This window comes from Anomaloglossus baeobatrachus, chromosome 11 (genome assembly GCF_048569485.1).
Source record: "Anomaloglossus baeobatrachus isolate aAnoBae1 chromosome 11, aAnoBae1.hap1, whole genome shotgun sequence".
Lineage (NCBI taxonomy): Eukaryota > Metazoa > Chordata > Amphibia > Anura > Aromobatidae > Anomaloglossus > Anomaloglossus baeobatrachus.
Window position 1 is genome coordinate 133,115,531 of NC_134363.1, and position 26,845 is coordinate 133,142,375.

The 26,845-nt window shown below is 44.6% G+C and overlaps 1 protein-coding gene across 7 annotated transcripts in view; it reads left to right on the forward strand.

The window, feature by feature from the left end:
* ACOT7 (acyl-CoA thioesterase 7) overlaps positions 1-26,580 on the forward strand; it is a 342,748-nt gene extending 316,168 nt beyond the window's left edge. For all 7 annotated transcript variants that reach the window (XM_075328840.1, XM_075328837.1, XM_075328835.1 and 4 more), the window contains one exon: positions 24,573-26,580. In XM_075328840.1, the coding sequence (XP_075184955.1) occupies positions 24,573-24,677 (105 nt within the window). In that variant the 3' untranslated portion in view covers positions 24,678-26,580. The remainder of the gene's footprint in view (positions 1-24,572) is intronic.
* Positions 26,581-26,845: the final 265 nt, after the last annotated feature.

A 26,845-nucleotide genomic window follows, 5' to 3' on the forward strand; every position in this document is an offset into this window, starting at 1 on the left:
AGAAGTAGTGGAACGGGGCTTTAAAGAACCGCGCCAGAGATCACAGATGCAATCTTGGATTAATGTAAACTTTTATTTTGGCACAGGTCTACGCGTTTCAGGAGGCTCAGCTCCCTTCCTCAGGACCAGCAGGCACAAGATACATCAAATCTCTGATTTGATGTATCTTGTGCCTGCTGGTCCTGAGGAAGGGAGCTGAGCCTCCTGAAACGCATAGACCTGTGCCAAAATAAAAGTTTACATTAATCCAAGATTGCATCTGTGATCTCTGGCGCGGTTCTTTAAAGCCCCGTTCCACTACTTCTCTCTGCTATCAGCCGCTTGGGGTACTGCTGCCTTTGATCCATACCTATGCTGTTACAGGAGTTGTGCCTGTCACAACCCTGATTGGTGAGTAGGATTACTCTTCTTTCACCCCCTGTTTGTCAGGGTAAGACCCTATTGCGCTTTCTTGTCCACAGGTTCCTCTTTGTTTCTGCAATCATCCAGAAGAGCATTTGTTTGGTCAGACACTGATGTTTTAGAAGAGGCTGGGCTCAATCTCTGGTCTAGTTCATCATAGAGGTGTTTGGTGAGGTTGAGATCTGGGCCCAGTGCGGCTGGTCGTGTTCTTCAACACCAAACTCCCACAACCATGCATTTATTAACCTTGTGGGCACAGTCATGTGAAACAGAAAAGGGCCTTCTCCAAACTCTTACCACAAAGCTGGAAGCTACAATGTACAAAATGTCTTGTGCTAATGTGACGCCCTGGACTAGTCAGGTCGTCTCATGTAGTCCCATGCACACACACACACACCCCCCTTAGAAAGGTGACAGCAGCCAAACTACAAACCTTTGTCACCACCCTCCGGGTTTGATGTTCACACCAGGGGTCGTGGAGCCAGGCAGTTTGCTCCGCCCACCGAGGAGTTCACAGGCCCGGAGGCGGGAAAAACAGTAGAGATTAGTCTTGACAGTGGAGTTCAAGGGCAGACCTGTGCTCAGGCCTGCCAAAGTCTACACCAGGTGTCTGGGTTGGAGCCAGTCACCTTTGGCAAAGAGGCAGACGGTGGTGGCCGCCTGCAGGAGCTGGGATTACAGCCGGTGGAACCGTAGGGACCGGGGACGGGCGGTGGCCCGCCGGTACTGAACCGGGGAACCGATTGGAAACCGGAGCACCAGGAGGGGTACTCAGACCCAGTACGAGGTCCAGAAACAACTAGGCTAAGTCAAATCAACTGATTGAGGACTGGACTTTAGGACCTTTCCCACACAAGACCCGACTGAAGACAACAGCCCAACCATTAGGGTAAAGCCGCCGCCAAGGCATAGAGACCCAAGGGGCCAGCGTCTGCGGGCAAACAGGGCTCTCCCGACACATAGCAAGCCGGGGAGCGGACTACCGTTGCATAGGCATAAGAGTCATTAACGTTTACACTAAAGAGCTGCAGGAAAAAGGCGGAAACCACAAAACTGTTAAGGGGAAGCTGCGGCCGGCTTCGGGCACCGTTCATCATCTTGTTTGGTTTACCAGAGACTCCAGCGTGTTTTATCATAGTGAGTACACCAGTGCCTTCGGGCCGTGCACCGCACCAGCACCCCAGCACGCATCCATCCCCTCGCCTCAGCACCTCCCTCGGGCCCCTGGGACCATCATCCCCCTACCCACGGAGGGGGTCAACACCAAGCTGCGCAACACCGTCCCCGGGAGCCTAGTCAATGGCAGCGGTGGTGTCCATCCATTCACCACCGCTGGGTGGCGTCACGAACTCAAATCCCCTTACAAACAACCGCGGCTTCGGCCGTGGGCCTCCCCACCGAAGTCCCTACATGTAGTGCCAACCCCCCTTTCAGAGCGACGTGACCCCCCGGGTCCGTGGAGAGCTCGAGCCACCCACCAACGAGCACGGATCCGAGCGGCTCGGCAGCCGGCCGAGCCCCGGGGCGCTACACTGAAGCATTAAGATTTCCTTTCACTGCAACTAAGGAGCCGAGTCCAATCCCCGAAACACGAGCATTACCCTTTTTCCACCAATGTAGCCAGCTAGCCAATGTTCTCCTGGCATTCACCAAAACTAACTCATCTATAAGATGCCAGATAGAGAAGTGTGATCCATCACTGCACAGAACACGTTTCCACTGCTCCAGAGTCCAGTGGTGGCAGCTCTACACCACTCTATCGGACGATTGGCATTGTGCTTGATGGTTCGAAGCTTGCATGCAAGTGCTGTTCTGTGGAAACCCATGCCATGAAGACCCTTTTGGGTGCAGAGTTTTATGCTGATATTTTTACCATAGAAGCTTTGCAATTATGAGGTCAGCAATAGAGTTGGTAATTTTTCTGCCCTCTGCTCCATGGGAAATGGTGACTTCATGACTGAGTTGCTGCGGTTCTTTCCACTTCCCACTAGTATCCCTCACAGGTGATATGGGAAGATTTAGGAGGCAGAAATGTCCTGAACAAACTTGTTACATTGGTGGCTCCTATTACAGAACTGGTATGAGTGAGATCTTTACCGATAGCCATTCAGTCATATGTTAGTATAGTCAGACAACATGCAGATGGGCCGGATGTTATACACCGGGGGCGAGGGGCCGGATGTTATACACCGGGGGTGAGGGGCTGGATGTTATACACCGGGGGTGAGGGGCCAGATGTTATACACCAGGGGGCGAGGGGCTGGATGTTATACACCGGGGGTGAGGGGCCGGATGTTATACACCAGGGGGCGAGGGGCTGGATGTTATACACCGGGGGTGAGGGGCCGGATGTTATACACCAGGGGGCGAGGGGCTGCATATTATACATCGGGGGCGAGAGGCCGGATGTTATACACCAGGGGCCGGATGTTATACACCAGGCGCGAGGGACCGGATAATATATACCAGGGGCGAGAGGCTGGATGTTATACACCAGGCACGAGGGCCAGATGTTATACACCAGGGGCCTCATGTTATACACCAGGGGTCGGATGTTATACACCAGGCGCGAGGGACCGGATAATATACACCAGGGGCGAGAGGCTGGATGTTATACACCAGGCACGAGGGGCCAGATGTTATACACCAGGGGCAAGGGGCCATATGTTATACACCAGGGGTGAGGGTCCAGATGTTATACACCAGGGGTCGGATCTCATACACCAGGGGAGAGGGGCTGCATGTTATACATTTGGGGTGAGGGGCCGGATGTAATACACCAGGGGCGAGGGGCCAGATGTTACACACCTGTAACAAGGGAATTGGGCGAGAAAACTGAGATCAATGATTAAATGGTTTGGCCACTACTTTGTTATTGATGATCTCTCCTTAGGATAGTCCATCAATATCTGATTGGTGATGGTGCAATACCCAGCACTCCCGCCGATCAACTTTTACCAGCGGTGGCGTAAGTTCTCGGTTACTGCCAGAAAACAGCAGCTCCATCACTGAATAGGGGTGGATCTGTAGTACCTGGCCGCGGCTGTTAAAGTTTTGACAGAGGGTATGATCCAGAAAAAAGAACTCCTAAAACCAGAACGCAGGGATTTTTACAAGGTACTAAGCCTAATTTTTTGAGCAGACAGGTCCTCTTTAAGTGAGCGTTGTATCCTCTTTTCATCATCTTTTATGTTGGATTTTGGAGTTCAGCAGAGGTTTTATTAAATGGAGGGTAATTAAGTTGGATGGAGATGTTCTCTAATTTATTATTGTTTTCCCATTTGGAAATGGGAGCAGATATGTGATACTGTCTCACCGTCCATGTGAGGGAGTTGTGGTGGCGTCCCCAAATTGAGTTTTATTATCCTTCCATTTAGCCTAGAATACGTTTTGTAAAATTCAGGCATTAATCCATTTAAGAAATGTCTAATTAAGCTGATAAGAGGCCTGGAGACGCTGACTTCTGTTACATGCACTTCACAAGTATCTGCACACCTCATAAGAATATATTTTAGATGTAAAGGATTTAAGTGGCTATAATAGGAGACACGCTTCATCACCTAAGAAAGTGCTAAAACTAATTAAATCATTACCGTTGTACGAGCTCCATCCAGGAATTAAGGGACTTGGGAAGAACAAAGACGACTAATACGCTCGTAATGATAAAAAGCATTCCCGATACTCATAAAAGTCTTTTTATTGAGGACACTTTGGTTAACTTATTAGATGGATGTTAATGAAAAATAGTGCGTATTATAGGGGCCCATAATGTTCAGCCACGAGATCAAGGTTTTCTCTATTAGCCTTTTTTATAGGATGTTTGAAGCTTCATATACAATTTAGCTCTCCCTCTACAGAAACCCATTTAACAACCCAGAACAAGGAGGATTGGACACCATTCAGCCCCATGATTTCTTGTTTTGCTTCCCAGGATGAGTTCAATGACCAAATACTGGTAGACTATGGGCATCTCCGTGTCACGCTAGGTATGGGGAAGTACCAAGCACACAGCGAAAGGGAAGGGAAACCCTGTGTCTAGGGAGAGGGAAGATGGTGACCGCTGACTGAACCTACTGCTGGTCCCTTGGGTTCCTTACCACCCTAGATAGGTCCTACACCTATTCACCGAGCAGGATACCTGACCCTAGGTATCCCTAGTGCTGGACCCTAAATAGGGAACGGATGGGATGAGCTCTTTGTCAACCCCACTAAACACTAGAGAAGACACAAGGGGGAAAATCATGAACTACTTATCATTAGATGACTCAGGTAGAAGTTCAGTAGCATTCTCAGCTACAAAGGAGTACAAACCACCTGCTTGCAACCAAGGCTTGAATGAACTGAAAATATCACCAGCACCAGTTCAAAGGAAGGAAAGGGTATTTAAACACCAAGTGAATACTGATAATCAACAGCTGGGTGGAAGTCAAGCTCCTGCTGGGTCCAAAAGGGGGACAGATGAATCCAGTAGGAAAGCTACCTATACCAATGAATACTGACAGCAGGAACAATGGAAAGTCAGGGAGAATTCTGCACAGCCGAACGCCGTGACCTTCTATGGCCAGAAACCACATGACTGTCTGTCACACATAACACACCTGTTACACGCTGGCTGTATAGTCCCTGATGGGTGACCACTGCATAGGGTTGACTTTAAATCCTTTTCATCAGATTCATAATGCTGCACAGAGCTCCCTCTCCAAAGGTATTTCCATCAAATAACATTTGGAAGTCACTCGGCCAGGGTGGTGTGGACAGTAGCAACCCCTTTTATTCCCGTTCTAGGGGAAAGAAGTGCAATAAATTTCTAGGTAGGGTGTAGGCACCTGTGGTATGAGATCCTTGATGAGAGACCATAGGATCAAGTCATCCCTTTCCTCGTTCTTCTGATGTAAAGTTGTGTAGAGCTCCCTTTCCACACACAATACATGTCCAAATAATTGGTGGAGATATCTTGGCCTTTCATCTTTACTACCGTATTTATGAAAGATTGAACACTGTCATGCTCTCGTCTTTCATGTCCTTTTGGTGTGAGAAAAAGTTGATGGCATGAACCCATACTGGTAAAGTACAGGATCTATACAACCCATCATTGGTCAAGACAGGATCCGATACAGCCTTATCCCCTTCCCCTTTCTTCATGGGAAATTTGTGGCAAAATATTTGGAAACAATTTTTGTACCAAACCAGACATTTCACTTATTGCCTTGTGTGTGCCTCCTCTCTAATGATGAAATCAAGACTTGACTCGTGTCCTTTATGAGTCAAGACAGGATCAAATAAAGCCCTATCTCCTTCTTGAAAAATTTGTGGCAAAATATTTGGAAATTAGCTTTTGCATGAAACCAGACATTTCACTCATTGCCTTGTGTTTGCCTCCTCTCGAATGATGAAATCAAGACTTGACTCGTGTCCTTCATGGGTCAAGACAGGATCAAATAAAGCCCTATTCCCTTCTTGAGAAATATGTGGCAAAATATTTGGAAATTAGTTTTTGTACCACACCAGATATTTCACGTATTGCCTTGTGGGTACCTCCTCTCGAATGATGAACCAAGACTTGACTCGTGTCCTTCGCTCATCGTAATTAATCTTCCTTGAATCCATCGAGAAGAGTCTGGTGGGATTAAGCTGCGGACATTTTTTATGTGAATGACTGTCATCCATTCACGTAACGCGTTCTATGTATACATTAACATTCATCTGTCATCTATAGGCTTGATTTAAGCTCGGTTTCATCTCTTTGAAGATGCATTTTCATTTACTTGTTAAACTCAAAAATTCTCATCAGTTGGAAAGCCTTTTTTTTTTTCTTTCCCATTCCCAAGAATCCCTTTCATCAAGTACCTGGTAGGCTCTGCACAAAAAAAAGATCTCATTAGCTGGTGCTATTTTTGTAAATTATTCTAATGGAACATCGGTCATTTTCTGGTTCTCGTCTCTAATTATAGTGGCCGAACATGGATCTGAGACGCCTGTGAAAAATGATGCAAGTGCGTGTTGTATAGTATCTCCGAAATAAAGATATTCATAAATATTAAACATTATTCGTAAGGGATATGGAGCAATTGCTATAAATAAGAAACATTTAAGGGCTTATTCAAGATCAAGGAGATATCGATTTTTCTTTTTTGGAGATTTTTTGGGTTTTCCAGCTGTGACAATGTGGGCCCCAAGTGTATGTGGGCCACACATCAGGTAGCGGGATTAAAGCACGCCAGAGTAATTGGTCTCTTTAACAGACCATCTGGTTTATTAACAGGTCCATAAACCATATCAGGTCACATAACATAAAGATGCCGTTCGTTGGCTTTCTCCTCAAAGACCAACACATAATATAAAGTCCACACACTTTTGGACTGCCACCCATGTGTCACTGACCCTTGTCAGTATCCAGACCCCAGGTCCAATCCCAGTTACCTTCCTCTTAAGGTGGCTAGTGTCCTTTCCAGGTTCCCCCTGGCTCCAGCCACATGGCTTTACACATGGACCTAAAAGCCCCTTCCTTCAGAAGAAGGTCTCCGGAGGAGTGCAAAACACCCTGCTTCTGCTCTCTCCATCTCCAGCACACACACTGGAAGTCTAGAGCCAGTCTCTCCCTAGACTGCCCTCGACACTCTCCCAGGTTCAGAGACAGGATTGCTTTAACCCATGGAGCCACACCCACAGGTGGTAAGGAGTGTGTAATCAGCATCACACACCCTTCCATGGCTCTGCATGTAATGCAATCCTGTGGAACCACAGGTCCCAGCCAGCTTCACATTGCAGAGCACCCACGCTTCTGCAAAACATACCGGCCCTTTGTAATACAGCCGGTTGATACCTCACACAGCTTTATACATTAGAGCTGACAGTTTCCAGTTACTTAGAATGGTTTGTTCCTGCCGCCTTTTTATGCACAGTAACGGTAAAAACTTCTCTCGTCGAATAATTTAAGAAATTCCGAGTTGATATCATCTCACACCCTTAGCCCATGGCTTTGTACATGCAAAAACAAGGTTTTCAATGCAAAATAATCAGATAATACATAAAGGTAATAACATTTAAAACTAAACTTGACTAAGTGATAAACAATGCCAAGGAGGACACTTTATAATCTACATAGAGGAGATCCTGTGTTAGACAATCTTTCAACAGGTTTTTACAACTCCATCTGAGAACAAAGACCATGATTCCAGTGATGTGTCACTTACATTACTGGTTACTACAGTATTGATCAAAAACTGTTTTATCTCCTGCAGATCTACCCGTTTTTGGTTTTCTTAATGCTTAGTACTGTATAACTCCAACCACACCACTGATTTTCAAATTTCTGCCTATGCATAGTATATACAGAATTGACCAATCCGTTTTGGGGGCGTGGTTGGATTAGTAAGTGATACATGGCTGGAATCAGGATCTCTGCCCCTACGTTATGCTACTGTCAGATGGTGAAGCAGAAACCTGGTGACAGATTCCATTTAAGTTATGAAAATACCCATTTAGATGGGCTCAGGGTGGGGAACGTTAGGAACTCTGGTTTCTGATTACTGTCACTTCCAACCAGGCAGACACCTGACAAACAATTAACCCCCATCATTTACTGGGTGCAATGATTTTGAAGTTGGCTTAAAAATCATCTTTATTTGCAGCAAAAGGTCCTGTGTAAATATGGAATGTGCTGTGGATAATGTGTCTGCACAGAATGATTTTTTACAGTACTGATCATCAGATAAGTCAACCACAAGTCTCTGCATACAGACCAAACAGGCCATTAAAGTATGTCATGTGTCGTGAAGAGGTTAAGTATCTGAAAAGCAGCTCAATGAGGTTGAGATCTGGTGACTGACTTGGACATTGCAGAACATTGCCCTTATTTGCCTTTGAAAAAAACAAAAAACTTGTGGTTTGCGTTTGCAATATGTTTTGGGTCATTGTGCATCTGTACAGTGAAGCACTGTCCAATCAACCTTGCTGCATTTGGTTGAATCTGAGCAGAAAGTCTCACCATGTACACTTCAGAATTCATCCGGCTGCTTCTGTCTTCAGTCTCATCATCAATAAACACTAGTTACGCAGGGACATTGAAAGCCAATGTATACCCGGCCATCACACTGCCTCTGCCATGTATTACAGAGGATGTGCTGTGCTTTGGATCATGAGCAGTTCCAAGCCTTCTCCATACTTTTCTTCTTCCCATTGCCGGGCCGTCATGGGTCGGATCAGGCGATGTCACGGGTGGCCTTGCCCAATTCCATTGCCCCGAGGCATGCAGTAAACGAAGGGAAAGCGGGGTGATTTGGGAAAGTTTGTCGTGACGCCACCTGTGGTATGCGGTCAGGGAGTAGCCGCCGCTGCAGAATGTCTCACTGGGATAGGTGTTATGGCATCCGGGAGGTGTGGATCTCCACAGGCGGAGCAGGCCCCAGTGGATAACGGGGGTTGGCGGTCCCTTGGAAGCGCTGAACTCGGGGAGACGGTGTCGCTAATCAGAGTCTCAGTTGGCAACTGCGGTTCCAGGTTCTTTTTACTCACTTATTTAAAGCTTCACCCAGGTGCTGGTCTCTGCTGTCGTGGGCTCCGATCAAACCCAAGCGATTGAAGGGGCCGCCAACGGTGCTTGAAGACAGAAAGAGAGAGAATGTCCTTTTCCTAGGATGTCCCCCTCAGTGGTTAGGTACTTGGGCTGAGCTTCCGCTCCCAGCCCCGGGCCTAGTAAAATCCAAGAGTTCCAAAAGTGTCTTGTCAGAACTATGGTCTCGACTGATCTGCTCTATGTGAGAGTGTTGCGCCTATATCTACCCCCAAGTGGACCCCGCCTCCCAGGTGGCTGGCTTCACTGACCAGGAAAGTCCTATACATCGCAGTGGCCACCCCCTGCCTACCCTGAGCCAAAACCCCTGTGGGAAGGCTCCTAAGCTGTATGTAGAGTGTGAATGTGGAACACCGGTGATTAACCCCTCCCTTACCTGAGATGGATACCGCACCTTAACTGAGGTGTAATACCCCGTGGCGACCAGAGCCTCAGGGATGCCACACCATCATTCTGGTACAAGTTCATATTAGTTTCATCTGTCCACAGAAAGAGTACTCTTTTGATTGCATGTTGTGGGTTCACAGCAGCAGCTTCCAAATGCAACATCTAGAATCAGCTCCAGACCTTTACCTGCTTAATGGATGATGTATTAATGAGGGAATGGCCCGTGCAGCCAATTAAAGAGCTTTTAAAATAATTGTCGAAATCTTTTCCCTCCCTTGAAAAAGAGGCATATTAAACAGATGACTTTCTAAACCTTTACTACAATTAGGATGTGACTACCCTGAAACTAAAGCTGAGAGTCGGCACTTTAGGCCCATATTGATTATATAAAGCGGGCTTTACACGCTAAGATATATCTAACGAGATGTCGGCGGGGTCACGTTGTAAGTGGCGCACATCCGGCATCGTTAGTGATATCGTAGCGTGTGACAGCTACGAGCGACTGTGAACGAGCAAAAATACTCACCTTATCGTTCATCGTTGACAGGTCGCTCATTTTCAAAAAATCGAATGTCCGGTTGTTCATTGTTCCTGAGGCAGCACACATCGCTCCGTGTGACACCCCGGGAACGATAAACTGCAGCTTACCTGCGTCCCGCCGGCTATGCGGAAGGAAGGAGGTGGGCGGGATGTTACGTCCCGCTCATCTCCGCCCCTCCGCTTCTTTTGGCCGGCCGCTGTGTGACGTCGATGTGACGCCGAACATCCCTCCCCCTTCAGGAAGTGGATGTTCGCCGACTACAGCGAGGTCGTTTGGAAGGTAAGTACGTGTGACGGGGGGTTACAGCATTGTGCGACACGGGCAACAAATTGCCCGTGCCGCACAAACGATGGGGGCGGGTACGATGGCACGAAAAATCGATACATGTAAAGCAGCCTTTACTGTAGCTTGAATATGTTTTAGTAAACCGCTAAAATGCGAAAACTTGTCACTGTCCAAATATGTTTGGACCTAATTGTTGATCTCACTGATAATTCTGCCTGCAGGGCTTATTTTAAAGGAAAGTGTGAGATATGTAGATTAGAGGAGGGTACTCTGTCATTACATGTCTCACACTGGCAAACACTTCCGTTCATTTATAATATGACCTACATGCCGATATAGACAGCGTAGTAGGGTTGATTCAGCTGACAGATTCCATCTAAGTGACCACTGATTGGGTTGCATGTAGCATTCAGTGGTTGTTTAAAACCAAGGGTGACACATGTTGACACAAAATTATCCTGTAGGACCTGTCCTTTCCACAAACAACCCATAAATGCACAGTTTGTATTACTCAATATCCACTGTACTATATTTCCTGGGGAATTGAACATCTTCCGTCTCCTTTCAGATCCAAATGCCCTAAAAAGGGTTATATGATGGAATAGCCCTTTTAAGAACCCCTCTTCGTCTCATTTGCATTAGGTTCAGGCACCTGGTGTCTTGCTGCCACCCCAGAATCCGGTTTTGGAGATCTGCGTGCCTTTACTGTTGCTCTGGTTTCTGCATGAAAGATGTTTGTGTCCTGAGGCGATGAAGAGGAGGACGAGGGAAAGATTAGGCCAGATTATTCCAGCAATGATTTGTGACCTAGAAATTACTTTAGGGTGCCTCGGAGCTAAGGTACTGGCATTTGTTAGGCTACAGCTCGACGGGCACTTTTGTCCTATGTCTGTTAGATGACATGGATTCGGTTTGTCAGGGCCTTTTTTTTTTTTTTTACCTAAAAAGAAAAAAAATATATTACAACTAAGCAAAAATTGTAATTCCTCAATTATTGTTGTTATTATTATTGTGGTTATTATTCTATTTTAAATCCCAGCATTCCGATCGCTATTTGGTGTTGGCCTTCATTACGCATCGGCTTCTTCCCAACAGCCTAGGATGTTGTAATGTATCACCATAGGATGTGAGCAAATCTGAGCTGAGATGATTTCTGGAGTTGTCCGATGCTGATTTTGTCAACATTGAGTTGTTTTTAAGTGTGTCCTGTGGTTTTTGGTGGTAGCACCCAGTGTGCAGATGACTAGAGATCAGTGGACCCATGGAAGTTCAGTTTGGCGGGTTCAACTGGACTTTAGATAAAGTTAGGTTTGGGACCTGAAACCCAATGGAAGTCACTGATTGGGCAGTTCAGGTCTCGTCCCACATTCCGCCAGCCATGCACAGATCACTTCCGAGGAGCGGGTGGACGGGGTTTTTCCATTTTTTGTTTGGTGCACACTACAGCCGATCACGCTGTTTTTACCCCCAGTGCAAATCATTCAAACACTAAAGGGTACTTTACACACTGCGACATCCCTGGAGAAAATCACCAGCAGTCAACTACAGAGAACAGCTATGCTTATAGTTATATAATTATTATATTTTTACATTTGAAATATCTAAATATACTAGAAGATGGTGCTGATGCTTTCTATGAGCCGGTTCAAGAACCGTAATATTGTCAATTGCATAATAGGTAAAGAATGGATGTCTGGAACACCAATGGTGTGAACATGGTGCAAGACTCAAAAAGCATAACTATACAATAGGATAAAGAGTTGCACACCAGTCACAATGTATAGGAGAATGATGAAAAGCAAAACTGCTATGGGAATACTAGACTGAAAAATACAATGAACTATCTGAAAAAGTGAAAAAACATGAAAAATGGAATATACATAACTGCTATGAATATTAGGAATATAAGAGATGTTTAGCCATTGTATTGATCAATGCAAAAGAGCCCCCAAACCAACGCCAAGGTAATCTATTTTTGGTTTTTGGGATCCCTAGTCTATATGTAACCTCACCTGCAGTTAAAAAACTTGCTCTCTATGGGAAGCAAAGGACCAAGCTATATATGTAAAGTGAAACAAATGGCTATGCGTGGGGCAGGGTTCTCAGACAAAAAGTGCATACTAACTAAAGAATGTATGTCTCGAACACCAATGGTGTCAACATGGTGCAAGACTCAAAAAACTTTGCTTTCCATACAGAGCAAGTTTTTTAACTGCAGGTGAGGTTACATATAGGTTAGGGACCCCAAAAATAGAGATTACCTTGGCGTTGGTTTGGGGCTCTTTTGCATTAATCAATACAATGGCTAAACATCTCTTATATTCCTAATATTCATAGCAGTTATGCACATATCATTTTCATGTTTTTCACTTTTTCAGATAGTTCATTGTATTTTTTAGTCTAGTATTCCCATAGCAGTTTTGCTTTTCATCATTCCCCTACACATTGTGACTTGTGTGCAACTCTTTATCCTATTGTATAATTGCATAATAGGAGCCATATACAAGGGTAAGTGTGTGGACTAGTCAGTGGCAATAGAAGCCACTAGGATTTTGTTAAAGGGGAACTGACACCTATCATCTCTACACAACTATACAATAATTGATATTGAAGAGAAAAAAATATTTCTATCCAATATTTCTGTGTCTGCACTGACTAGGGGGGTACTAGAGAAGAAACTCAGTTTCTGAACAGCCTGCCAAAGCTAGAGATTTTACCTAGTCATGTAATTATGCCAGGATTAAATTATTATTGGCCCCTCCATAAAATAGGCCAGCAAGGGCTATTTAATTTTTAGGATACCAACCACTAAAATGAAAGAGATGAGCTGCAATGCATGACGCAGCTGTCACAGGTGTGTCACAAGTGACAGACAGTCTTGTGGTTTCTGGCCATAGAATGTCACAGAATTTGGCTGCACAGAATGCTCCTTGATTTTCCATTGTTCCCACTGTTGGTATTCATTGGTATAGGGAGCTTTCCTGCTGGATTCATCTCTTTTGGACCCAGCAGTGGCTCGCCTTCCACTCAGCTGCTGATCATCAGCATTCTCTTGGTGTTTAAATACCCATTCGTTCCTTGGACTGGTGCTGGTGATATTCTTTAGTTCATTCAAGCCCTGGGTGCAAGCAGGTGGCTTGTGCTCCTTCTATGGTTTAGTTGCTGAAAACTTTGCTGAACTTCTACCCGAGTCATCTAGTGATAAGTAGTTCATGCATTTCCCCCTGTGTGTCCTCCTTGTGTCTTCTCTAGTGTTTAGTGGGGTTGACTAAGAGCTCATCCCATCCGTTCCCTATTTAGGGAACCTAAACCTAACCTAGGGTCAGGTATCAAGCTCAGTGCATAGGTCCAGAACCTATCTAGGGTGGTGAGGGACCCCAGGGACCAGCAGTAGGTTTGGTCAGGGATCACCATCTTCCCCTTCCTTAAGCCTGCTTTACACCTTTCAATTTCGCATACGATATCGTATGCGATGTGACCCGCCCCCATCGTATGTGCGGCACGTTCAATTTTTTGACTGTGCCGCACAATCGATTAACCCCCGTCACACGTACTTACCCGTCCATACGACCTCGCTGTGGGCGGCAAACATCCACTTCCTGGAGTGGGAGGGACGTTCAGCGTCACAGCGACGTCACGCGGCAGCCGGCCAATAGGAGCGGAGGGGCGGAGATGAACGGGACGTAAACATCCCGCCCACCTCCTTACTTCCGCATTGTCGGCGGGAGCCGCGGACGGAGGTAAGCTGTCGTTCAATGTTCCCGGGGTGTCACACACTGCGTTGTGTGCTGCCTCGGGAACATTGCACAACCACATGTTCAGTTTTTGAGAAATAAATGACGTGCATGCGATGAACGGATTTTCGTTCAATCGCAATTGCACGGAGGTTTTACACGCTACAATCATACTTACAATGCCGGATGTGCGTCACTTACGACGTGACCCCGCCGACACATCATAAGATTTATTGTAGCGTGTAAAGCGCCCTTTAGACACAGGGTTTCCCTTCCCTTTCGCCTTTCACTTGGTTCTTCCCCTTACCTAGTGTGACAGCAGCCTCTTGTATCGATAAGCTGATATCAATAAAGTGGATGATAGTTACTGAAGGAGGGGATGCGGGGACTCCAATCACGGAGACGCACCCAACTTGACCACGTGAAGCCGTCTGTGACAAATCCGTATGTTAATTGCACAAACTCACAAATTGCTACTTCTATTTTGTAATGGAAACCCTGTTACTCCGTCAGGATTTGACAGATTATAAAATGAGTCCTCTTGCTCCAAGCGGATCTTCAAGGGATTTATCAGGGGCATGAATGTAAATGAGCAATTTGTACAAGCTGATATTTCCAGGCAGAACGATACGAGCAGCCTGGCCAGGCCAATTTACACTGCAGCAGAATGGGACGTCAGCTGTTAAGGCGATATGTAAATTGCATTATGGGGAAAGCAGAATATCTTTATTGGAAGGTGTCTTAGTCTAGAAGGCTGAGCGGGAAGATATGGGGATCAATTAGGATGATGGCATTTGTATACACCATTACCTTCCAATATTTAGATATCACTAATTTTCAATAATACATGGCAAGTGGCCAGATAGGGGGAAGCCTGTAACCTATATTATAGGTTTGTGAAGGGTCAGCTTATTCTGCACTGGACTTGGAAAACAGACTAACTCGCCATACAGTGGAAATGGCTGTCAGCCAAATGTTCCCGGCTCAGCCATGCTCATAAGCTCAGCTTGGCTAAAGGCTGCTTTACACGCAGCGACATCGTTAGCGATATCGCTGGTGAAAGCACCCGCCCCCGTCGGTTGTGCGTCACGGGCAAATCGCTACCCGTGGCGCACAACATCGCTAGGACCCGTCACACGGTCTTACCTGCCTAGCAACGTCGCTGTGGCCGGCGAACCACCTCCTTTCTAAGGGGGCGGTTCGTGCAGCCTCACAGCGATGTCACACGGCAGCCGTCCAATCGAAGCGAGGGGCGGAGAGCAGCCGAAAGAAAGTGACGCCTACCTCGTTGCCGGAGGACACAGGTACGGTGTTGTTTGTCGTTCCTGGGGTGTCACACATAGCGATATGTGCTGCCTCAGGAACGACGAACAACCTGCGTCCAGCACCAGCAACGATATTTGGGATTAGAACGACGTGTCAATGATTAGGTGAGTAATTTTGATTGTTAGCGGTCGTTCGTACGTTTCACACACAACGAAGTCGCTAACAAGGCCGGATGTGCGTCACGAATTCCGAAACCCCAACGACATCTCGTTAGCGATGTCATTGCGTGTAAAGCCCCCTTAAGCCTTCTTGTGTTCTCAATGGGTGGAGAGAAGAAAGACGCATCCAGACGCCTCTGGTAGCAGCTTATCTTTTCTGAAAACAATAGGATCGGGCATTGATATTTCACTCACCCAATCCTTCTCTGCAGCCAACATATGTTAAGAACATATGTTAAGGGAAAGTCTGGAGGTCCACATTCACATTAGACCAAAATACCCCCGTTTAGGAGATCCATGAATGAAGTGGTCTGTGGTCAATACCCCACTGGCATCAATGTGGTATACTATTATACTATATACTATTCATTCTGAGCTACAATAATTCGTCACACTGTGCCCCTGTATTGTTAAAGGGAGGTCTAAAAGTTGTCCCATAAGTACAAAATTAAAGAAAAGATGCTGACATACAGCTCTGGTGGCAGCCTATGTCCCATTATGGCAAAGGATCACGCTTGTTATAATCCAACAAGCCCAATCTTTCTTTCTCAAGACATTTGCTATCAGGGTAGAGGAGGGACCCCCCTATAATCATCAGATGGTCAATCGGTCACGCCAAAATTGACAGTCTTGGTGGACACTAATCTAATCTATATGAACATCTTATGGTAGGAGAACCAAATTTACGTCTTCACACAGCTCAAGGAGTTCAGGTCATGCGGGTTTTTGCTCCTTCGAAAAATTTCTATTTTTTCTTGACCTTTTTCCATCCTATTGATTTCACCAGCTATAACTCCCAAACACATCTGCTGTTCTTGTTACACACTTCATCACAAGATCTTCCAAGTTCACTTGCCATTGTAATCCCACTCAGCTCCGCTCCAAGGTTAGTGCTTTGTGTAGCTGTCTTGTTTGACAGCCGCATAAAGATACAGGGACAATGCAATATTCACTCACTCGGCTCTGCTTTGCCATCGCGCTAATCCATCTGGTTCCAGTGTTTTGAAACATGTCATGATCTGAAAGTGATATTCCCAGGTTCCACCTATGTACGGCTTTCTGCTCCATCGCGGTCGTCATTAGCATAGCGGCATCACTTACTATGAAGCGCTGTATAACATCCACTTAGTTGTGCTGCATTATATTGTAGGAAAGGCTGCTTATCGGTAGGATGCCAGTTGCAATTAATGAATATATATGTATTATTAGTACTATTAGAATGGAGGTATGTAACAGTTTGGATCAGAAGTATCCTCATCCAACCCTTCATACCTTTAAGCAATCTCATAAAACTAAAACAGATCTTAGATGCTGCAAACTCCTCTAAAACCGTACAACCAGGGATGTCTCATCTGTATTATTGAAGAAATAGATGACAAAGTAAATTACCAACACTATTCTGTAGGAGGTCTCAGCAGTCAGGCCACTACTATTTTAAGCTTTATGGCATTTGTAGTAAATATGTCTTTATGTAACAGTTTTTATCAGAAGTATCCTCATTCAACCCTTCATACCTTTAAGCAATCTTTTAAACTAAAGGAGATCTTTAGATGCTGTAAACTCCTCTAAAACCCCTACGGCTACGGATGTCCCATCTGTATTGCTGAAGTAGAAATAGAGAAAAAGTGATTTACCAACACTATTCTGTGGGAGGTCACAGCAGTCAGGAAGTAGAAATAGAGAAAAAGTGATGTACCAACACTATTCTGTGGAAGGTCACAGCAGTCAGGAAGTAGAAATAGAGAAAAAGTGATTTACCAACACTATTCTGTGGGAGGTCACAGCAGTCAGGAAGTAGAAATAGAGAAAAAGTGATTTACCAACACTATTCTGTGGGAGGTCACAGAAGTCAGGAAGTAGAAATAGAGAAAAAGTGATTTACCAACACTATTCTGTGGGAGGTCACAGAAGTCAGGAAGTAGAAATAGAGAAAAAGTGATTTACCAACACTATTCTGTGGGAGGTCACAGCAGTCAGGAAAGTAGAAATAGAGAAAAAGTGATTTACTAACACTATTCTGTGGGAGGTCCACAGCAGTCAGGAAGTAGAAATAGAGAAAAGGTGATTTACCAACACTGTTCTGTGGGAGGTCACAGCAGTCAGGCCACTACTATGTTAAGCTTTATGGCATTTGTAGTAAAGATGTCTTTATGGCAGAGCTTTATTGTACACTCAATCACCCCAAAAAAATAACGTTTCAACCCCTAAATTATTGTGAGATTTATAGATTACTCAGATGGCTGTACTGTATAGATGTGATGGTGCAGTATAGTAGAGCATCTTGCACGCTGTTGGAGGGCGCCATATTTTTGGGGTATAGCATCTACAATAAAATCTTTATATTCATTTTTGGTGTGCTAAGTTCTCTTGTATCCAGTGACGGGTTTGAACCGTTCTTGAGCACCCCTATTTCCAAGTGTGAAATAAACCTTACTCCATTTATGGCAGAGCTGTCATCAGAATCCAAAGTAAAGACTGCATGCATTACTAAATAGACCACTTTGACCTGATGAGGTTGTGGTACTTAACTTACTCCGATAATTTATGTCAGAATGGCTGTATAATCCGATTTGAAAGTTTAATCTCAAGATCCACCCACCTAGCCTAATTGACAGCTCCTCACTGGTCCTCCTCTCTGCTGCTGATCTCACACTGCTCAGTACAAGCTGCAGTTGTCAGTTATGTTGGGTGAGTAGTGTCTGGATAAACTTAGATTTTTTTTTTTCTTCCTCTATGGACTCATCTTAAAATAAAAATCTTAAATTAATTTTGGAATGGATCAAACAGCCAGCCTCATCAGATTTAAAATTTGATTGGCGTATTTCTTTAAAGTCCATGGTGGCCTGCACCATTTCCCCTCCTTCTCTTCCCAAATGTAAGTCTACTTATAAGGTAGGTGGGTGCTGAAGCAATTTCTCCTTAGTGCCTTTGATAGACCAGAAACCCAAATCCGCACTCCTCTTTAACCCCTTCCCTCTCCATCACTAACCATTACATCAGGTATACAACAGGTATAATGAGCAGACGCAGTCGACAAACTCGCCACCGTACACAGCTGCCAGCTTCATAGACCGAAGGTTAAATAAAAAGTGTAAAAAAAAATCTAAAAAATAAACAAAAACAAAAAAGTTTTCTTTATACAAAAATAAACTAAAAAAATCTTAAAAAGCATATACAGTATCACTGAGTCCGTAAAAGACCGATCCATTGTATATAAAATTAGTTAACCCCTGACATAAATGCGGTAAAAAAAAAAATGCCATAATTGCCAATTTTATGTCTCTGCACTCCCACCGCCCACCCACCACCGCCAGAAAAAAAAAATGTAACGGGAAACGATCAAAATGTATTTACCCCAAAATAATACCAACATAAAGTATAGCTCGGCACACAAAAAATTAGCTTTTACGCAACTCCATTGACAAAAAAAAAGAATTGTGAACGTTGAAAAATTGCAACACAAACGTTTTTTTTTTTTTCACAAAGTTCAGGATTTTTTTAAGCCACTAATGTAATAAAACACTATGCAAGTTTAATATTGTCGTAATCAGACTGACCTGGAGAATCATGTTACCAGGTCATTCTGACCACACAATAAACACCGTAAACGTGAAACAAACAAAATATAAAATTACAGAAAAATGTTTTTTGTTTTGTTTTTAACCATTTCACCTGACAATCTGCATTTGTCTATTTTTATTAATCATCTTCAGATTTTTAAAGGGAATTTGTCACCAGTTTGATCTTTTTAAACTGTTAATATGGGCATACAGGTTATAGAATGCTGAAAAATGTCATACCTTTATGTCTCATATCACATGTCTTGTTTTGGAAAAATCGTCTTTTATCACTTTATGTAAATGAGCTCTTCCAGGCTATGGGGGCGGATACTGTCTGGAAGATAACTCCACCTCCTGAGATTATTTTAAATAAAAGGACCATTACCAGTGTGAGACAAGTAACTGACACAGAACAGGAGAAATTAAATTGTCTTCTTTCAAACACATTTTTTGCAGCTACGGGAGTATTTGCTTCATTGCAACAATGTTGAAACACGCTCTGCCAGCAAGCTGGAGGCTGAAGCGGAGAGGCACCTGCACCAGTGTCAGTTATAATCACAGCTCTGCAGTGAGAGCAGAGACGCCCCTTTTATTTAAAACAATCTCTGTAGGCAGAGTTATCTTCCAGGCAGCATCCGCCCCATAGCCTGGAAGAGCTCATTTACATAAAGTGATAAAAGGTGATATTCAACAACAAGACTTGTTCTGATATGAGACATAAAGGTATGGCTGTTTTCAGCATTCTATACCCTGTATGGCCATATTAACAGTTTAATAAGGTAAAAGTGGTGGCATATTCCCTTTAAGTACTTGTTAAAAAGGTATAGAGGATGGTATTTATGGCAGTCTGGCACAGGCTGTTAAAGAACGACCAAAGGCCCTGCTTGGCTGACAAGGGCGGCTGTAACATCAGATCACACAGTTTATAATGGGTACAGGTCTCATACATTTGACTATTTTTGGGCAATATAACAATTGTACAGTGAATGTAATGAGATGAAATGGGCTAAAAGAACGGAAGAGCTGTGAACAGATCGCGAGCTCTGCGCTGCTTCAATCTGTATGACGAATGTTAAAAATAGCAGCTCGCACCTCTAGGTGTTTTCAGATGTTTAATGAAGAATGTGAATGTTTTAAGCTGGATGGCAATGTGCGCTGGATGAGGAGGCAGAGCTTCACGCTATAAGCAATTCAGTGTGACACAGGTGTTAAAAGTTCGTTTCTCTGTACAGTCAGACTTGATCATTCCCAAATCTCTGTGTTCTGGAGAACAATATGGGTGCCGAGGATATTATACGAGGGCAAAATGGCATACTAGTTAATAGGACCCACCACGCAATACATTTGTCACGGTCGTCTCTCTATTTTTGGAGACTTGTGATGGGTTCAGGGTTGAGATCCCTCATTTCCATCTTTGATTCTACATTTAAATGTTGTTTTGTTTCTCTTGGAGCTGAAACAGTTAATGTCATTTTTGCTGCTAGCAGCTTTCCAACAGCAGCTGCTCTGTAGCCATGCCTCTGTGTTTTTAAGTAGCTATGTTTCCCAGCAACCTTTGCTGATGATAAAAATCCATTTGCACAAATCCATTTGTATTCTGGCCTCCTTGGTGGAAGGTCGTGTGAAGGCTTGTTCCAGACGTCAGACTTTATCCTTTTTGTTGCTGTTTGTCTTAAGTTTCCTTGTGTCATATTAATGCAACAATGAGGCTAGCGTCTCCCACCTGCCAACACACTAGCCAGGGCAACTAGAGGATTTTTTTTCAGGGTCTCAGGTTCCTGTTCGGCGATAGTTCAGGAGACTGTATAGGGCCTGGCTAGGAGAGTAGGGACGGCTGCAGATGAGGATAGGAGGTGTCTATCTATCCCACTCACTAGAGCTAGAGTCCACTGTTGTTGTTGTGTCCCTGGTGTTCCCCCTTACTTGTATTGTTTTGTTGTATTTTTGTCATGTGTCAGATATCTGTTGGTCTGAACACGCGTGCCACGTCTAAAAACGGGACATTATTGTTAACGTTGCAAGATTGGAAATGTCCAACCAACCCCTTAACTATCGGGTGCTCAGTGTCTGTAGTTGCGTTTGGATCCCGGATGGACCTGAAAAAACCTGATTCTGGATCCTGCTACAAATTTTACGTTTGGATCCTGGATGGACCTAAATAAACCTGATTCTGGATCCTGTTCCAAATTTTACGTTTGGATCCTGGATGGACCTAAAAAAAACCTGATTCTGGATCCTGCTACAAATTTTACGTTTGGATCCCGGATGGACCTAAAAAACCCTGATTCTGGATCCTGTTGCAAATTTTCCAATATGACTTCTCTCCATCAATTTTTGGTTCCACCAATGATTAAGTAGGCACCTTCTATCGATTTCCTTAAACGCTATCCCTCCATTAGTGTCCACTCCCGTTTACTCATTCATAAAATCCTCATATTTGGCCTTGACATTGGTAAGTCCTTGGCACAGGTAAGAATCGCCCCTATCATTGCCTGTATCATTTTTTTCTATGTCCCTTTAATTATTAGGGGATCAGGGCAAAGCCCCTAATCTGATCGACGCCACATAAACTTATGTGAACAGAAAAAAATAAAATAATAAAAATAAATAAATAAAAAAATAAAAAATGTTCTTAATGCGATGCTTTAGCATTACTACTGGTAATAAATTTGAGCAGTTTTTTTCCATTGTTTTCCAGACCTGAAATCAGTCATATTCTGCCAGGAAATTTTTTGGAACAACTTGTCAGACAGATGTAGCATTTTTGCCTTAAGGTATGAGAGCGAGCAGCTCTCCTCGGAGACAGAGTACAGATAAACCACGGCTTTAATGGTGCGATTATTACATAAAGATCATATTTAAGTTTATTACAGTCTTTTCTTCTTCGCATTCCTTGATCGTTCCACAATTTTCCATTTTTGATTTTTGAGAAGTATGCGGCATAAGCCCAAAACTTACTTCATAATCACTCTATTCTTCATTCCTGTCCCGGCTCTCCTGCAGCACCAGGGGTCTTGTTTGGCATTTTGCATTATATTCTTACTTGTTTTAAGTCAAGCTTATGAAATCAATTACTGAGTTGCTGTTTGTATTATTCAGCTGTGTCTGACCCTAGAAAAGCTTGCTGACAACCAATCGGGTCCCCACTATGGATTCACTGTGCACATATGACGCACCCCAGGGCTTTGGGGTACTCGGACCCGGGCCTTGTATTTGCTGGGACGTATCACTGGGTGGCCATTGCCCAGTTCCGTGACCCTGGGTATATGGCCATATGGGAAAGCCGCCGCTGCAAAGTCTCTCACTGCTGGGGCTGGTGGTATTAAGCAGCTTAGATGTTATGGCCCTCCGCAAGTAGAGCTAGGCCCCATGGGAGGATGATGATGGTTGTGGTATATATATATATATATATATATACATATATATATATATATATATATATATATACACAGAGGTGTAGGAAGAATTCAGACAACACAGGGGCTGCGGTTTAACTTGTGCTTTACTCACTGGTCTGGAGTTGCTGCTACCCGGTTTGTGCTGGTCTCTACCAGTCCGGTATTCCCTCTGTTCCAGTGCCGGTGTAGTGAACTGGTGAGCTTTACTTCCATGCACCCGTTTGTAGTTGGTGGGTCCCCGTGGACTGGAGCGTTTTGGGGGTCCCCTCCGGCTGTCACACTCCTGGCTCGTATGGCAGGCAGCTTGAACTTTTCTTGGGTTGGACCTCTGTCCCCGTTCCCAGGTTCCCTCTTTGCTGCTGTGCCCCAGACACTTAACGTCGGTAAGGTCCTTGATGGTCCCCTCACCGGGCAGATTGTTATCAGGTGAGCCTTGAAGCATCTTCCTGAACTAGGGCTCTGCGACCCGCCGGTGCCCTGGTCCTGTGAGTACTCATGCCGTACTCCCCCCTGGCAACCGTACTCCTTTTTACTCAGTAGTCACTTTACACTTTCTGTCAGCACGTCAACTTCTGACTGACTGTCTGTCTGACTTTTCACTATCTGACAAGATGTCCATCTTTCGTCCACTCCATTGACTAGCCTCTCCTCCTCCCAGGTTCCCGACTAGTGGATTGGATGAGTCCCAACCAATAGGTGGCCATCCATCAGGTCCATCTCTAGCCTGTTACCCAGTCTGGGGAAAAGGGCGTGGATTGTGTGTGTTCGAGGTCTTCCAGGAATCCCGGGGTTAGATGTAGTACCCTGTGGCACCTGACACTCAGGTTCGCCACACATACATTACATTACTTGCCCTGTACTAATGTCACGGTCGTCTCTCTACCTTTGAAGACTAGTGACAGATTAAGAACTAGAGTTGCTCATTACCATCTTAGGCTCTATATTTAAATGTAGTTTCATTTCCTTTGGGACTTAAGGAGATAATGTCAGTTTTGTTGCCTGCAGCTCCCAGCAGAACATTTCAGCTACAGTTGTTTTGTAGCCATGTCCCTTCAGGTATAAGTAGCAGTGTTTTCCCAGCAGTTCTTGCTGAGGATACAAATCCATTGCATTCTGGCTACCTTGGTGGAAGGTCCTGTGAAGGCTTGTTTCAGAAACCTGACTTTTTCCTTTTGTGTTGCTGTTTTCCCCTGTTTGTCTTACCTTCCCTTTTGCTATATTATTGCAGCAGTGGGTCTAGCGTCTCCCACCTACCAATACACTAGCCAGGGCTACAAAAGGATTTTCTCAGGGTTGCAGGTTGCACCTCTGTGCCAATTGAGGAGACTGTATGGAGCCTGGCTAGGAGAGTAGGGACAGCTACATGTGAGGATAAGAGGTGCCCCACCTTCCCCCCCTCACTAGAGCTAGGTCTCACCGTTGTTATTGTGTCTCCAGTGTTACCCCTTACTTTTTGTATTTTGTTTTATTTTTGTTGTGCATCAGGCTCACTGTTGGTCTGAACGCACGTGCCATGTTTGTCATACCCGTGACAACTGATTTTGAGTTACATCCTTTATTATACTCCAGAGCTGCACTCACTATTTTGCTGGTGCATTCACTGTGTACATACATTACTTATCCTGTACTGATCCTGAGTTATATCCTGTATTATACTTCAGAGCTGCACTCACTATTCTACTGGTGGGGTCACTGTGTACATACATTACATATCCTGTACTGATACTGCGTTACATTCTGTATTCTACTCCAGAGCTGCACTCACTATTCTGCTGGTGGGGTCACTGTGTACATACATTACATTACTTATCCTGTACTGATCCTGAGTTACATTCTGTATTATACTCCACAGCTGCACTCACTATTCTGCTGGTGCAGTCACTGTGTACATACATTACACTACTTATCCTGTACTGATCCTGAGTTATATCCTGTATTATACTTAAGAGCTGCACTCACTATTCTGCTGGTGCAGTCACTGTGTACATACCTTACTTATCCTGTACTGATCCTGAGTTATATCCTGTATTATACTTCAGATCTGCACTCACTGTTCTGCTACTGGAGTCACTGTGTATATACTGTATATTACAATACTTATCCTGTACAATTTTATACTTTTGCATTATGTCTCTTGTTACTCACAGTACAATTATACTTTGCACTTATTTCTACGCTTATCCTGTTATATCTGTGTCTCCTAATGCAGATGGAGACGGAAGACGAAAAGAAACGATTTGAGGAAGGAAAGGGCCGCTACCTGCAAACCAAAGCCAAGAGACAGATGAAAGCACAGTCCTTGACTCAACAATAGCCCAATTTCCCAGGGATTTGCCACAGTGATCAAGAGAATAAAGCCTTGACTGAGAGGAGCACTGGCCAAAATGATCACTGAGTATTGTGTTCTGTGATGTAAGATATAACTTATTTTATGCTCTGCCGTTGTTTGTGCACTCAGATAACCCGTATCTATAGGTGGGAATGCAGTGTCTATGTAATGAGCAGTAGTGCAGCTTAGGATACTCAGTAGATAGCAATGCACAATAGAGTAGGTTTGTTACAAGTTCTGATTATTGCACTGTCTTACTTTATATTGGCCTTTTGAATTCTCCCATTAAAAAACAAAATATACTAGGCAGTATGTGTTTTTGAAGAATTACATAATTTACAACTTCTATGGGGCCTTCGGAGATGGGCTACAGAGCCCTAGTTGGTCCCAAAGGTTTGCTATTAGGTGGCAAAAACCTGAGCAGGACTTCCCTTTCTAGAGGAAATACATAGTTGGCATACTAAGGGATGAGATATTGGACCAAAGTCAAGGAAAAGGAGGTGTAGAGGAAAAAAATGTGTTTGTAAACAACGGAAGCAAGATCCCTTTAAGGATACTTCTAGTTTTGCCTTATTTATTCCACCTGCTTTCTATTATCCACCTTCCAGATGATTACTTCTCAGATAGCATGACTACTCACGATTAAATGCTCTACTTCTGTATCTATAGTGGTCGCTGGGGGTTGTAGTTGTAGCCTGGAACCTCAGAGATCTCTAAGAGACCCTTTGGCCTATAAGGGAAGACCAAAGACCTCTGATCACTGGGGACCTTTTTGGAGATCTTGTATTGAGGCCCACAACCGTCAAGTTAAGCCACTGCGCACCTTACACTATTAGGCTCCCCTAGTCTTCAAACGCTGGGCATATTAAGGGCTCATAAAGTGTTCCTTACATTGGCAACGGTCTTCCCAAACCTTTGCCAAGCTGGTGGCCCTTCCGGTACCGAATGCACCCTATCCTCCCCATGACGAGAATCACATAAATTCTGATTGCCCTTTCCATAGCTTTCGATGTGTTATGTGATTCTTAAAAGGGTTGTCCACTACTTTTACATTGATGGTCTATCCTTAGGATAGGTCATCAAAGTCTGATCGCCCGGGGTCCGACATCCCGCACTCCCGCCGATCAGCTGGAAATGCTCAGTTCCGGATCTGCTCCATCTTCTAATAGCGGCCAAGCACAGCACATCCACCTCCCATTCTAATCAATACTATGCGGATGTGCACTACCTGTCCACGGTCACTATCAGAAGATTGAGCAGCACCAGAACTGAGTATTTCGGCTTCCTACTGCCGCTGCCGGGAATGAGAACAGCTGATCGGTGGGGGTGTGGGGTGTGGGACCACAGCCGATCAGACCTATCCTAAGGATAGGCCATCAATGTAAAAGTATTGGACAACCCCTTTAAGCTAATTCTGATCGACCCGAAGTGTTGTATATGGTAAACGTTAGAACCTTTTGCCTTGTGATTGCCTCAGAACCGCTTTCTGCCTTACTGTCTCGTGATTGGCTTTCTTAGTTGGCTGTTGGTGGTAATAGTTCATACAAGAGTAGTTCTAAAAGAGACTCGTGTGGACTGGGTTCAATCGTATTAAACCCATAGCCGTGAGACTTATTAGGTCTATTGAGCCTTTAAAGAAGAATATCCCCAGTCACTGACGGCAAGCAGATATCTTGAAATAGTGAGAAATAAAAATACAAAGGAAGGATTCATCTGTCAAGATGGACTTTTCATCCCACATCTTAAACCAAAAGCCTAAGGTTAAAGGGAACCTGTCACCACTTTCTTGGCCTATAAGCTGCGGCCACCACCACCGGGCTCTTATATACAGCATGTTAGAATGCTGTATATAAGAGCCCAGGCCGGGGGTATAACATAAAAAACACTTTACAATACTTACCTAACGGTCCCACGGTGGGCCTCATGGGCGTCTCCGTTCTCCGGTGCGGGCAACTCCCCTTTCGGCCATCTTCTCCTCTTTCTGAAGCCTGTGTGCATGACGCGTCCTACGTCATACACACTCGCCGATCCTGTGCAGGCGCACTACAATACTTTGATCTGCCCTGCTCAGGACCTGAATGCTGGCGAGTGTGGATGACGTTGGACCCGTCATGCACCGCGGCTAGAGAAGGAGAACAAAGATGGCCAAAAGA